Genomic DNA, 14,198 nt, shown 5'->3' with positions numbered 1-14,198 from the left:
ATTTCATGTGCCCTTGAGCACATGAAGGCCATAGCTGAAGGTCATGAAAAGGGGACTGCTTTTCTTAGCAAGGTTTTATTAAAGTTAATAAATGTTGTCATGAATGGATTTCTCCACCGTTGAGTACTAATGTGTTCCCCTTTGTTTACTGAGGGCTGTGCAGGAGCACATGGAGACATCTAATGGCACATCTAACAGCAAAGGCATGTCAGCTGTGGGTGCAGGAGGTAGAAGGGGTGGTGAAAAGCCTGTGCTAGCATATCCCACCACACCACAACTCATTACTTGGGGTGGAAGCACCACCTTCACTTGTTGGAGCACCTCAGATGAAACTGTACTGGATGTATTATAGCTGACTTTAGTAAGCACATCTTTCCTGTCATCTAGAAAGTCTGCTGCAGTTTGTGCCTGCCTGTGCTACCTTATAACTCTTATGTCATTCCCATTGTGCCAGAGCAACTGGTAAGCTTTTTCCTTTTTGCCAGGTAGGGGGTCCTCTCTGGGGAAACAGGCTGAAGAAGAGAACAAGTATTGGAAATGCTGAATCCTGCTCTCTGACAGATCTTTGCTCTGCTCAGATGCAGATGAGATTGGAAATCTGTGGAGGGTTTGTATATTTATAATGTGTGAGTAACTGCTTAAAAATGGATTAGGAAAAATGGAAGAGCTGGAGGTGAGTATGATAGCCTGAAGAGTGACTGTGACCTAATTTGACTTCATTGAATGTTTTACTTTTGGAACAGGACTTGTACTCTGAGCCTGTGTCTGCAATAACTCAAAAGGCATTGGCATCTGCTTGGTTGTCGAAACCAGCAAAGCATTGCTGGCTTGCAGCACGGCAGGCTGGTGGCCTGCAGGTGCAGTAAGAATAATGTTCACCATTGCCCTCTGTTTGTGGAAATGCCGTGGCTGCTGCCTGGTTGGTTCTGCACAGCCCTATACCAGAGATAGTTTGGTTATGCCTGTAAGAAATATTACTTTGCTCAGGGCTGTTTGCACAAGTGAGGCATGCAGAGTATTTGCTGGAGTTCAATCCCATGCTCAGGCAGGAGGGGTGTTGTTTCTTCTCCTTGCTCCACATTCTATCTCATGAGAAATGTGTGTGCTATGGGGGTGGCATCTAGCAAAGGCTGAGCAGCCCCAATCCCACTGACATCAGTTGGGTTGGATGTCACTCAGTTCCTGGGAGAAGGGGATCTCTTTTGCAGAGGAAGCATAAAGAGGCCCATATAAATTCTTCCTTTCATGTGAGTATAACCATGCCTCCCCCCACAAGTCAGAGAGGATTTGACATGAGTGCTACTGGAAAGAAGACTCCACAACATAGAATCAGTAAGATTAGAAGGGACCTCTGGAGATCACCTAGTCCAAACCCCCTGCTCAGCAGGGTCGCCTAGAGCATGTTAGGCAGGGTTGCGTCCAGGTGGGCCTCGAGTATCTCCAGAGAAGGAGACTCCACAACCTCTCTGGGCAACCTGGTCCAGTGCTCCATCACTCTCACAGTGAAGAAATCCCCCCCTCATGTTAGGTGGAACATGGCCCGGGCAGAATTAATTATACTACAAAGTGTCAGGCTTTGTGGAGACCAGAAGGCTATATGTTTAGACCAACCTTTTTTTTTTTCAAAAGGTGTCCTTCTGCCTCTCCTCTGGGATCTGATGCACAGAAGGCCTGCATGATCACAATTCCTGCTAGAGCTAGTGGGAGTTACTAGCATTTGCCATCTTAGCAAATCAGTCCCCATGGTTGTGGTGGTGGGGCTGAAAAGAATGGATGGCACTGCAAGCTCATTATGAAAACACAGGGAACCAGAGTTAATGAGTCTTGGATGCGCCCCTGATCTGCCTGGCTTTTGGTATGGCAATAGATGGAGCTGTTTGTGGAGGATCTGATTAAAATCAGTTGGAGTGACAGTCCCTAGGTTGCAGAAGGGCATGTTTGTCTGTGTTTAGACATGGGAGAGGTCACTGTCGTAGAGCTGAGATCTCTCTGGATCCGATCTGCAGCTTTTTCCATCAAGACAGAAGTATTCTGGGCTTTACATGTTACCTGACCCTGGCAGCTTGCTGTAATAAAACACTGATTACACAACTGCAATCCAGCTTAAGCTGCAAACAATCAGCTGTGTGCTAAGATATGGTGAGAATATCCTCTTTGCTATGGCAAAGATTTGAAATTATCTGTGTAGTGTTGTCTCCTGATACAGGGAAAGAATAAAACAATTAGGTTGTTTATTACAAGTGTATGCAAAAAAAAAAAAAAAAAAAAAAAAAAAAAAAAGGCTCCACTGTAGTAATGCATTCTCTAAGGCTCTCCCAGTCCTGTATCCGGATTAATGAATGAAACCCCTCACCCCAGATGGGAGATTACTGCTGCTTGATTCTCCTTTTATGTCTAGTGGAGCTAAGGCTAGGGAGCTTCAAAGATATACTTAAGGTATCTGGCAAGTAGCAGAGTCAGAAATGAACCCAGCTGCAACGTCCTATAGCCAGCGTACCCTCCACTGCTGTCTGTTAGTGTCCTGGAGCTGGGCATCCCTGTGAGGCGGCTGCAGAGAGTGGATTAGTTACAGGATTCCTGCATTTCTTCTTACCAACTGCATCTCGCTGAAGGATAGTCTAGCAGTGAGTAAAAGCAACTCTTAAATCTGGCACTGGGTGGGAGATGGTGCAGGACTTACCACCAGGAAAAAACTACTGACTAGTTGAAGGGGCAGTGCAAAAAGGAAAATTTCCAGGTCAGTGTGTGCCCCCAAGGTGGGAAGTGAGTGTGGAGGGGAGAGCTGTGCATCCAAGAGCTGACTGAGACACCGAATGTGGCTATCTTTCAGCTTTCCTCTGGACCCGAGGCTGTCACAAGCTGCAACATCATCCTCAGTAGCTGTGCGACAGCTTTAGAGCCTTTGACAGGGTAAATCAATGTCTAGCTTTTCTTTGCCATGACAATTTTACAGGCAGGTCAGCTTAAGGCATAGGCTGGTGTGCAGGAGGTTTCAGTGGAGTCTTAGTTCATTACGTTGGCTTTGCCCTTTTTTCTCACCTCTGAAGTGATGCCTGCTTCATGAAATACCTCAGGGCCTGCAGCTAAAAGGTGCTGTGTAAGATCCTGGTTCTGATATCAGCGGGGAGAAAATGCCCAGAGGACACTAAACACTCCTCAAGTGCTTTTCCGAAGTCCTACCCCACCACATCTGTCCTTTCCAGCTGCAGGGACCTCCCACACTCTCCCTCTATGAAGGGGAATTCCCAGCCTCAGCCCCAGACAAATGGATGGGATAGACTTTCAGGTTTTTGTTTTCAAGCTAACTCTGTTACTTGGGTTTTGAACAAAGAGCTCAAGTTACACTTGAGCCAGATAGCTGTGTTGGGTGTGTGGGAGACTATCAGACCTTGTTTGTTAGAAGCTTAAAAATGTTCAGAATTATCATTTACACTCTCATGATATAACAGCACTGAATAGTATATTGGAAACAGAGCTCACATTTCCTTTTTGCTCCTGTCCTAGCTGCTCTTGATTTCCCTCCCTCCCCCACCCCCGAGTGCACTCTCTGACTTCCGTTTAACTGGTTCACGTAGATATGTAACTATTGTTTCACTGGGGACTGTGAGAAATGAGCTGCATTCCAAAAATGCTTTGAAAAGCTAAAAAGGATGCAGGGGAAGCAAAAGCCAAGCCGGAAGGACAGGATGTACAAGCATCCCAGGGACCTAATGTGTTCCATCAGCCCAGGTTGTCTGAGGCACCTAGATATCCCTTTTCTCCTGGTCTAGAACCCACTGAAATCAGTGCTCCAGTGCTATCAGTCAGCTTTGAGCTGGACCATGATACCAGAAAGTATAACTTGGATTTAGAGGAAAAAATTGCTGGAAATGAATTCAAGAAGTTCCTGAGCCTATCTCCTTATCAACAGCATGAACAGTTAAATTATTGCTGACTTTCAGTGTGATATGTTAACCTTCCTTGCTATTTGCTGACTATTAATCAGTGGTCTGTTCTGAAAGACCACAGATCTTGTTCCAGTGCCAACTCTCAATTTATGCAGTGATTTGGCTGTAGTCCCATTATGAGAGCCTAGAAAATAATTTACATTTATGGATGTGCATTGTTTGTGCTTGGCTTTCTTCATTTCCTGCCTCAGCTGAGCAGCTCCATCTTTTCTTGTGTTTTGATTGAACACTCTCTCCAAATGAGAAGAAATATCCTAATTCTTTCATGCTTTGACAGTCTCTTAAAAAGTCCTTTCCTGCTGTGTTTTTTTTTTCACCTAATCTAATGGAAGTCACAGGTATTACCGAGTAAAGCTTTTTATTCTTCCCAACAACTATTCTCCCTTCAGCTTTTCTTCTTTATTGCATTGTCTAGCCTATAGTGCATACTGCTTTTCTGCTTGCTTTTCACAGTGCTTGCCCAATGTCTAATGCTGCTAGCTTTGCCATGCTGTACTTCATACTTATCTGTGGTATATCTACTTATAGTACGACTAATACTCTGGATCCTAGCCATGCATCCTACATTCTGGATTTTAATCCTCCTCACCGTTTATCTTTACTTCAGTATATCTTGTGAGAATAGCCTTCTCTTTTGTAGCCATAATTAAAGTTGCATTTTGCTTCAATGCTCCTTTCACAAGCCACTTTACAATTTACCATAATCTTGTTAGGAGCTGTCTGTGTTGTTCTTCCGTTCACATCTGCCAGTGCATCCCTTGTTGCTGTCAAATGACTTACCTCCTGTAGGAATGTATTTCTCACTTCATTTTTTGGGATGGGGTCTCAGATCAGCTTAGACTACTTACTATTGCACATGTAACTAGCTGTTGCTGTATGTGTCTTTTCACCATAAAGCTTGTGTCTCTTCATGTTTCCTTAGTACATATTTCTAGTCCACGTGCCCACTTCCCTTGGGTCAGCCTTGGTTCACCTAATAGCAGAATTCATTACTCTTTATGTAATGAGGAGATAATGAGAGATATGGGGCCATGAAGCAGATAGGATGGGTATTTTGGCATGGTGGAGGGTGGAAGGAAGATGCAGATGGCTTCATGGCCATGATGTGTGATGACTGAGACCCCATTTTGCTCCACTGCTGAATATACAATTTCACTACAAGTCACTAGTCTATCCGCAGGACGTGTCTGGGGCTTTCCTTGGTGGAGGAGATGCCTTGCAGCCTCTTTGCAAGGAAGTCGCAACAGTTTGGAGGCAATGATGGGAGTGGGGAAACAGAAAGAAATAAACAGAAGTGGGGCAGAAAATATGTTCATCCTCCTTCAGGCAGCTGATGGCTCTAAGGTGAAAAGGGCCTGGGAGAGTGACATTTCAATGTAATGTCTGCATTCCTGTGTGACATGGGAAGAACCTGGAATTGAAGTCAGTCTGTGAAAAGGTGCTGAAATCTCGTCTTCTTACAACCTTAACTACTATCAGATGCACGTAGTTAAGGCCAGCTCTAAAGCTGGTGTACAACATCACAAGTCTCTCTGAGTTTATGGTCATCTGTAGATCACAGGTCTGATGCCCGTTCCCATCCAAAAATAGTAATTTAGTTGAAATATACTGTAACTACAATGCAAAGTGATTGCTTGAGGACATTCATGAAAGATATAATGCAGCCTTAGTGTGAGGTGGTATTTAAGCAGAAAGGTGGCCTCTGTGTGTTGGAGCTGAGTGGAGATGACTTCAGTGGGACTTCGAGATCGAAGCTAAATGAAGGTTTAACTATTTTAACTGATGAGGAAAGGTTTGCTATTGTGAAGTGAAACATTAACAATGAATGAGAGAAAGCCGGGATTGCTCAACGATGTTCCTCTTCAAGTACAACAGAGCTTGGGGTCGCCTGGTGCACAGAGAACAGCAGGCATGGCAGAGAAGGATGGCATGCTGCAGACTGCAAAGGAAACTCAAGCTGGTGAGATTTTTTTTTTCTAGACCTTTTCTTGGTAGTAATAGTAGAAACTGGGTGCAAAAAGGCACTAGAAAGAACAAGGAGTTTCTCTCTGTTACTGACTGAGTAGAGCCCACATGGCAAACTCTTACAGATATAGGCACTTGATATTGTTAGTGGTGTTAATGAAAATACTTTTACAAGTTTGGGTCTATAGGGCTAGCCATAATGGATAGAGTGAAGATGAAGGACTGAAGACTTCTGGCATCTTTTCTTGGTTGTCCAAGTGATTTGATATGGAGTTTTGTTAAATTACTTTGATCTTTGAGACAAGTCTGCTGATAATAGATATTGATCGTGGTCTGTCTAAATTGGTTAAGCCATCTTCTTTCATGTAATCAAAGAATTGAAGAAAATAATCCAGAAGAGACCTGGAGAGGTTATTTTGTCCACCCAGGGCCAGGTCATTAAGCCACAGTATTGCTGAGAAATATTTATCTAGCTTCTTATAACCTTATATTAAAGAGGAAGAGAAGAGGAGCAAAACAAGGATATGGTAAAAGTACTCTAAAAGTGTGGCCAGTGTATATGAATTCAAAATAAGACTCAACAGAAAGAGACCAGTGTGGCTGAGCTGAAAATTAGGAAGGAATTGTACCACAGAGTGGTGACATGTATGAATGAACAGATCAAATGACTATAAACAGATTAATGTGTACAGTACTATAGCAGGAAGCAGTGAAAGTCTGAGGACTGTGAATGCAAAGGGAGAATGCAGAGTGTTTTTCTGGGGATCTGAAAAAGTCATAGAATAATGCATTCATGGGGACTTCTGGCTATACAAGACATCTGGTAGCTGAATATTACATCTAAGCATGAATCATCATGCAGATTCCCTACTTGCATAAAAGGCAACCTGGAAAGGAGGAAATCTTAAAGGGAACAGTCCTTGCTTTAACATTTGCCAGTTGAAGTTGTTTAGCGCATGATTTTCATAGAAATTCAGAAGGGAAAACTTCAGAAGGGCACCTCATCCATCTGTCTGCTCTGGGACAAGAGCCAGTGTATTTAGCCTGTCCCTGACATGTTCTTAACAGATACCAAGGATTCCCCAGATATCACAGCTCCAGCCCCACAGCCTCTATTTCCATCCTCAACTGTCATTGAGGAAAGGGAATTTGGCCAAAGAGGCCCCAAATCTTATTTAATGAGAATTAAGTCAGTTATTTTTCTTATCCTCAGTGAAAGTGGTCTCTTATCTGAACAGCCTTGGGTTATGTAGAATACTGTCACTACCATATTTCCCCTTGTTTTTTCTTTTCTAGGCCAGTACAAATACAAATCTCCAAGTCATTGTCCCAAGTTTTCTAAACTTTGCTCATTCTTGTCACTCTGCTCTGGACTGTCTGATGCCTTAAAGCCAAGGAACAAAAGGTGGACATAGTGTTCAACATTGCCAATTCCAAGGGGCATCCATGTTATTACATCTCTTTTATTGGTAGAAGAATCACCTTTTCCCCATGTATTTGGAGGGTGGGGTGTCCTGCCCTGCTCCCTTCTGTGGCAATAGTTTTCCTATCAATAGATGTGTAGTGTTTTGCCCATCATTTTGTCTGAATTACATCTCATTGACTCCAGAGGCATGAAGTTGTGTTTTCTATTTAGCATCAGCGTTTTGCATTCTAACCCAGTTTTCCCCCACGCTTGGTCTGTCCTGGTTTTGGCTACAAACATTATCAGCATGTTGTCTATTCTGATGTTCTCATTGCTCATGGGAATGCTGAGAACCTGTTATGACAGCAAATTATTGATAGCTACTCAGAGATTTCCCAGTTGCTTTTTATGTAGGGATTTCATCTGGACCATCTTTTCCTTGTGAGACCTTAGAGATCCTAGAATCAGGATGTGTCACATCCATAGCTCATCTAGCTGTTGCTCCACTTACCATGCCACCAAAGAATAAAAGTCTAGCTGGACAGCGCTTATTTTTTTTCCAATCTAAAATGAGTGTTTTGTAATCCTTATTCTTTTTTTTCGGTGCTTAGAGGGATTATTTGATCAAGTATCTTTCCAGCTGTGGAGACTAGGCTGAGGGGTTTAGCATTCCCTGGGTTGCCCTAGCCTGCCTTTTTAAAGACAGTGGTGATGCTTATCCTGCATCTGTCTTTCACGAGGCTAGTGGTTCAATAATTACTTTTAGTACTTGAAGGTGAACTTCATCAAGCTTTAACGATTTGAACACATTGGAGGTATCTACATATTCTTTAGGCTGTTTTTTGTCTTCCTAGCAGTTCATGTTAACGATGTTAAGCATTTTGTTGCAATTAACTTTTTTTTTGTGAAGACTGAGACAAAAATGATGCAACTTTTCTGACCTCTCTGAAAGAGCTTTTGTATGCTTGTTTTTCTAGTTCAAATAAGACTTTCATTTTCCTTCATTTTTCTCCAACGTTGACAGCATTTCTAACACCTTTTCTCATTGCTTTTGTGTCCCCTGCTAGCTGTAATTCATTTTTTTTGCCTTAGCTTTTCAGCTTCTGCTGCTCCATGCTTGATCTTTTTATTTATAGTTATCTTCAGAAATGCCACCTTATTTTCATTGGTGGTGCAATTCCTTCCTGATTTTCAGCCCAGCCACACAAGTCTTTGTAGCGAGCCTTATTTAGAATTCATTTGTGTCTAAACTGCTTGCAGATTTATTCTCCTTAACTTATTCTCACTGTTTGCCGTGAGTTACCATTTGTTATCAGCCATTTGAATCCCTTTCTCCTTTCTGTCTGAGAATATCTTCTAGTGGCTAATGACCTAAACATCTCTGTAGTGTATTTGATAAGTAGTATGCTAATCCCACTGATGAAGATGGTTTTTTGTACTGGTATTAAGTAAATAATTTAGCTTGTGTGAGACATGGGGCCACTGTGTACACAAACAGAAAAAACAGCTGCAGGATGCTGAAAATATTAAGGCATCACCTTGCAGCAGTGAGGAAGCCTGGCATGAGAGGTGGTGAAACCTTTTCTGTTGTGCTTTTGTTGTACTCCTTTAACTTTGCTGCTGTGTTTGTACTGCTTATGTGTATGCTGGCAGACCACAGTAGGCCTCTACTGGGAGTTGTCTAAAGATACTAAGCACAACAAGAGGTATCACCAGAGGGCTCAAGTATTTTTCCTGACTTGAGTCAGATTTGTGGGACTTGAGGGAATGTGCTGGCCTAGGGTGCAGGAGGCAGGGCCAGCAGGCACAGGACCTGTTCCTTGCACTGTGCCCAACCTTGGGTCTGCTTTTGAGTTGCTCTTGCAGCACTCCTGTTGTGAAATGGCCGTACCAAGTCCTACCTTCCTGGAGGCTGTTTGTGATACCTGAGAAGTGACCCCAGTGAAAAGCAAGGGCATAGGCATGCAAAACACTGAGGGCTGAAAAGAAGGAGCTGGATCTGGGGCAGTACAGAATAGGTACAAAACTGTCATTTTGCTGCAGCTGTAGAGAGAGGAAAAAAAGGGAGAGGGAAGCAAGCAGACCTTCTTGGCCTCATCTGAGGATTGGACTATTGCCCCTGTGCATAGCAGGAGCGAGGCATGGTTGCCAGGGATCTTCAGCAGGAGCAGAGCCAGAGCACGTGAGGAAACATAGAGAGCATTTCTGCTTCCTTCTTGCGCTTTGCAACATCGCAGGGCCCTTATCCAAGCATTACCTTGATCTTGTTAGCAGTAACTGAAATCAAATTAAGGATCCGTGATGTGAGCAAAGGCTTCTTTCCTAGCATGTTAACTGCAAACGTGGTTCCCATGATGCATAAGCACTGGCTGCAACTCAGTACTGCAGCCAGTGCTGGGTTTATAGAGCTGCAGATACTAGGTATGGTCTGAAAAATATTTGCTAATGTTCTTTGGACATTTGCCTTTTAAAGAAGCTAAATATGAGGGCAAAACCCCCCACTCTGCACTGAGAATATTACAGAGCCACAGCCCCTGAGGATGGTTAATGGGAAGGTTGGGGATTTTTCTCTGTGATTGTGACGGGCAGTGAAAGAATTACTGGTAAAAAGCTCCTTTGCTTCCCTCAGAGAAGGACAGAAGGAGGAGGGACAACAGGGTACTTGCAGGGTCCACATAGCTGTGTTGGGAATCCTGGGGTTCCCAGCACAGCATAGGGAGCACTTGTCATGTGGGAGCCCAGAGGAGGCCTTCTGAATATAGAGTGAGAAGAGAAGTTTCTCAGATGCTAGCTGTGTCCTCCAGGTTAAACTATTCTTTGGGAAAAGGAAGGTCATTCTGGGAATTTGATGTGGGAGCATATCCTGGGTCTCTTCACTCCTGGGATAGCAAAGAAATGATTTAATGCAGTGCAGGCATACATGACATCCTGATGTCTGAGGAGTTGGCATGACGAGTGTTTCAGAGGTTACAACTTGGGCTGGAAGTGTGGCTTTGCAGTGAAAGGAAATTCCTGCAGTCCCTGCAGAATAAACCTGTCACTATCAGACAGGGTCAGAGATGCACACTTTGCTCCTAAATCTGCAGACTTCAGAGGTGTCTGGGACCCAGAATTTTTATTCAGCTCACATCTGTTCAGCATACAGTTCTGTGCTGGGTTGATGCACGTACGATAGCTGGGGGTATGCCAAGCAAACAGCAGGTCTGTGCCACAAAGTACTGGCAGCTCCAACCCATGAATGATTTAGGCTGCACTCCCTCACTCTTCTTGAACTCTCCAGTTGCCTTTCACAGTAGCACCTCCCTCCCCCTTCTGCCCTGGCTGCAGAAATGTGCTCAATTAGGGTTAACTCAAACTGAATCAAACTTCAAGCCTGAGATTGGAAATCTTCCCAGTCAACTCACCACAGCCACATAGCATGGTGGGAGACAAGGCGAGAGGGGAGATGAACGCTTTTCAGAGAAATGAATCCAAGGAAACTTTGTTCACTTTTATTTCTGCAGGAGACGATCCCCCCAGAGGAGACTTCCCTGTTCAGAAAAAATCCCCGGTGAGTGTTACAGCTGGTTTCCTTTGCTTTGCTTTCTGCTCAGTTTGCTCTAAGCATTGCAAGATTTCTCTGTTCCTTTCCTCTGCTGCGCTCTAGCTAAAGACAGACAAACACCCTTTCTTGCAGAGGGTTGGAATAAGCACTAACAACTCGGGGCAAAAATCCTTTCATTAACCTGATTAAGTTAAGAAAGGGCAGCTTAAAGGGGAAAAAAATGAGCTGTCTGAGTCTTTGGGAAAAAGTTTTTGTTGCTACCTTTTTCCTGAACACCCCTTTTCATGTGGGACAGTTCCTCTAAAGTAGAGGGAGATGTTGTACATGGGAGGGACGGAGTTGGCCTGTTTACTTAGTTCGATCAGACCCATCAGAGAAGGGTCTCCAGATGATGCCAAGCAGAAGAAAGGACAGGAATTAAGGACGGGCCACTGACGTGTTTACCAGAGCCCTCCCATAGTGCCAGAACCTCTGGTTTAAATCTTCAGCTGTGATTTAAAGCTAGATTCATTTGAATGTTTCTTGCCCTGTGGCTTTGCTTGCGCAGATTTTTCAGGCTAATTCTCATTGAGTGGTTGACCCCTAAAAATTGTATCCTGTCTCAACTTTGGGAGAAAAAAGGGGGCTTGTTTTGAATGTGCTTGGTCTTGCAGGACAGTACTGTGATACTTGCCCTTATTGCCCTCAGTCAATCATGTCATTAGCAAGTCCAATGTTTAGCTCACAATTTTAAGTACTGTGCAGGCATTAACTATTAGATAACCAGAGCTCCTGTGAGGTACATAAATTTAATCCTGTTTTGCTGCTAGTCAACAAGAGGGAGAGGTTAAAGCAAACATCTGCAGCTGGCATTTTCTTATTTTCAAATACACAGACTATCAACTTCAATACACAGTGTCTTTAAGAGCTCCATAATCCCGCAGATCCCAGGCTCACGTTGGTAGCTAAGCACTGCAGAGTACCTATGTGCTCGTGAATCCAGGCTTAGCCTTTTTGCTTTTGCTGAGGCTCTCTACTGAGCAAGGTCCTTCTCTGTGAAAGCAAGCAAACTGCATCTAGCTGTCCTCATGGATGAAAGCTACCTGCTTTTGGATGCCCAGGCAGGCCACAGCCAGGTCAGTGATACAGCCAAGAGAGGGTTTGTGCATATGCTGGTGCCATCTCTTGACATACAGGCCAAACGGAAGTATTTCTGCTTGTAAACCCCTTACTCTGTTCCACATTAGTAAGCAATTGCTCAAGGTGTTGATTCTCACATGTGGGTGACAGCAGCTCTTTCCAGCTAACACCTCCGGCTTTCCTTTCCTTGTTTCTTCCCACTCCTCTGCAGAGGGTGCCTGTCCCAGAGAAGGGTCACCACTAACTAGATTTTTTTGTCACAGCAGGTCGCAGCCTGGCATATGATACCATGAACTGCTGCAGCTAAACCCACCAGGGCTTGTGTGTCAGAGTGCATAGTGGTGATTTCAGGGAGCAGTGTTCCCAACACCTGGCCCTGTGGGTTTAAACAGTTACACTCTGCATCTTGGCCAAATGTTATTAAAAATCACAAGTATAATAGCAAGGTCTGTGAAAGTGAAGAGTAAAAATATACCTTACTGCTTAGTTTTAACTTCCAGGTTCAAAAATACTTGCAAGTACCCGCAGGAAACATAATTTAGCTCTTACAGCTTCTCTTCTCAATTACAAATAACTTGAAGAAAAGTACTCTGTGAGTGTTTGTGCATTTACAGCTTGTATGCACCACCATTTTGAGGCTAGTCTAAAAGCAGGAAGCCCTAGTGCAGCTTCCAAGGGATCCCACTCTTGCAAGCCATATGCTGGGCATGATGGTTTCAGAGTAAATAATAAAATGGATAATTACGTATTTATCCAAGTAAAGCAAAGGGGCCAGAAGTTCCTTAATAAAAAGGCATTTCATACATAGTGAAAGATGCATAAAAAATCAAAAATACTTGTGTTTAGAAATGTTGGGTTAAGTTATGGAAGGCTTTTTTTGTGGACAGCCAGTCTCTTCTCTTTTGTGGCTCTTGTGTAATCTTGGGCAAGACAATATAATTAAGCTAAAATCTTGTAACCTTGATACCATTCCTTTGGGGATCCAAACAAGCTGAATAGATCTATTTTGGTATTTGCGTTTGGGACTTTAGGAAGAAATATAGGAATTCGTTATTTCTGACCCATGAGCAGAAATGCGCGTGAAGAGTTCATCTTCCGTAGCTCATACTATGGCCATTGAAAAATTAAAACTGAATATAAATGCAGCTGTTAATGTCACCCCCCCACACCTGTCACCTAGTGTATGGCAAGCCACTCTTCCCTACTAATTGAGAGAAGCTGGATGGTGCTATGAAAACCTGCTTTCCCTGTTATGAAGAAGTGAAGCTCAGCAGCTGCTGCTCAGTACAAGGGATAGCAAGAGGGACTAAGGCGCGCTGAGGGTCATGCCAAGACTCATATGTGTTTAAATGCTTTGTTTAACTTAGACTGCATATTTTACCTAGATTTAATCAGAATTCATTCATACAGTGGCCAGGCTCAAATGGGTTTGATAAGCCAATCACTGTTTTGTTTTGGTTTTGATTAATTGAATTATGCGTAGCTGTGATGGTGTTCTTGGAATAAGAAATGAGTGCCATGCCTGAGCAAGGAGAAGAGTGAAGCACAACCAGGGCTGATGCTTTGCCTCCGTGAGCTGTGATGCGTTTTGGTGCAGTTGAGGTGCAGAGATTGAGGGCAGTTATCCCAGGGGAAGAAGCAACTTCAGATGGAAGGATGCAGCAGGGAGCAGTACCCTGGGGTTTATGAACTGCCGAGGTGAGGTCTAGTACTAGGAAAGGCAGCAGGCCTTGAAAGCTTTAAGGGTGAAGTGCAGGAGAAAGGCATCTGAAAGTATTTTTGCATCTCAGTGGGTTTTCACATTGCGGCAGAGAGGTTGCGATGACAAAAGGGCAGAGAGATGGTCGGGCAGCTGTGGGCTCCTGGATTTTATATTGGGCTCACCTCTGCTGCTGGGGCACTATAGGAATATGTTGCTGGAGTGAAGGCTTTCACAAAGCTGATACGTTCTGATTTGTCTCCCACAGAAACTTTGTGGCTCCAACTACCCCCTGAGCATTGCTTTCATTGTGGTGAATGAGTTCTGTGAGCGCTTCTCCTACTATGGCATGAGAGGTATGTGCCCTGTGTCTGGGAAGTGACTTTCTGTCCTTGGGTTTCTGTGCACACTGATCCAGAGTCCCAGGGCTGTGCTGTATATGAATTCACTGTCTTTCAAAAGTCTCTGTTAAATTGGTATTTTTGGGATGCAGGCATGAGCAATGTGTCCTAACATTGA

General features: G+C 43.8%; 1 protein-coding gene across 3 annotated transcripts in view; it reads left to right on the top strand.

Annotated features, from left to right (window-relative positions):
- SLC15A2 (solute carrier family 15 member 2) overlaps positions 1-14,198 on the top strand; it is a 53,826-nt gene that overhangs the window by 4,401 nt on the left and 35,227 nt on the right. The window contains exons 1-3 of one of the 3 annotated variants that reach the window (XM_062578547.1): positions 5,784-5,907; positions 10,821-10,867; positions 13,948-14,035. In XM_062578547.1, the coding sequence (XP_062434531.1) occupies positions 5,859-5,907; positions 10,821-10,867; positions 13,948-14,035 (184 nt within the window). In that variant the 5' untranslated portion in view covers positions 5,784-5,858. Of the gene's footprint in view, positions 1-5,783; positions 5,908-10,735; positions 10,868-13,947; positions 14,036-14,198 lie in introns of those variants that run through there. The other 2 variants (XM_062578546.1, XM_062578545.1) reach the window with 2 other exon arrangements.

Source organism: Rhea pennata, chromosome 6 (assembly GCF_028389875.1).
Source record: "Rhea pennata isolate bPtePen1 chromosome 6, bPtePen1.pri, whole genome shotgun sequence".
In the NCBI taxonomy this organism is placed as follows: Eukaryota; Metazoa; Chordata; class Aves; order Rheiformes; family Rheidae; genus Rhea; species Rhea pennata.
This window is presented reverse-complemented; position numbering and strand designations above follow the sequence as displayed.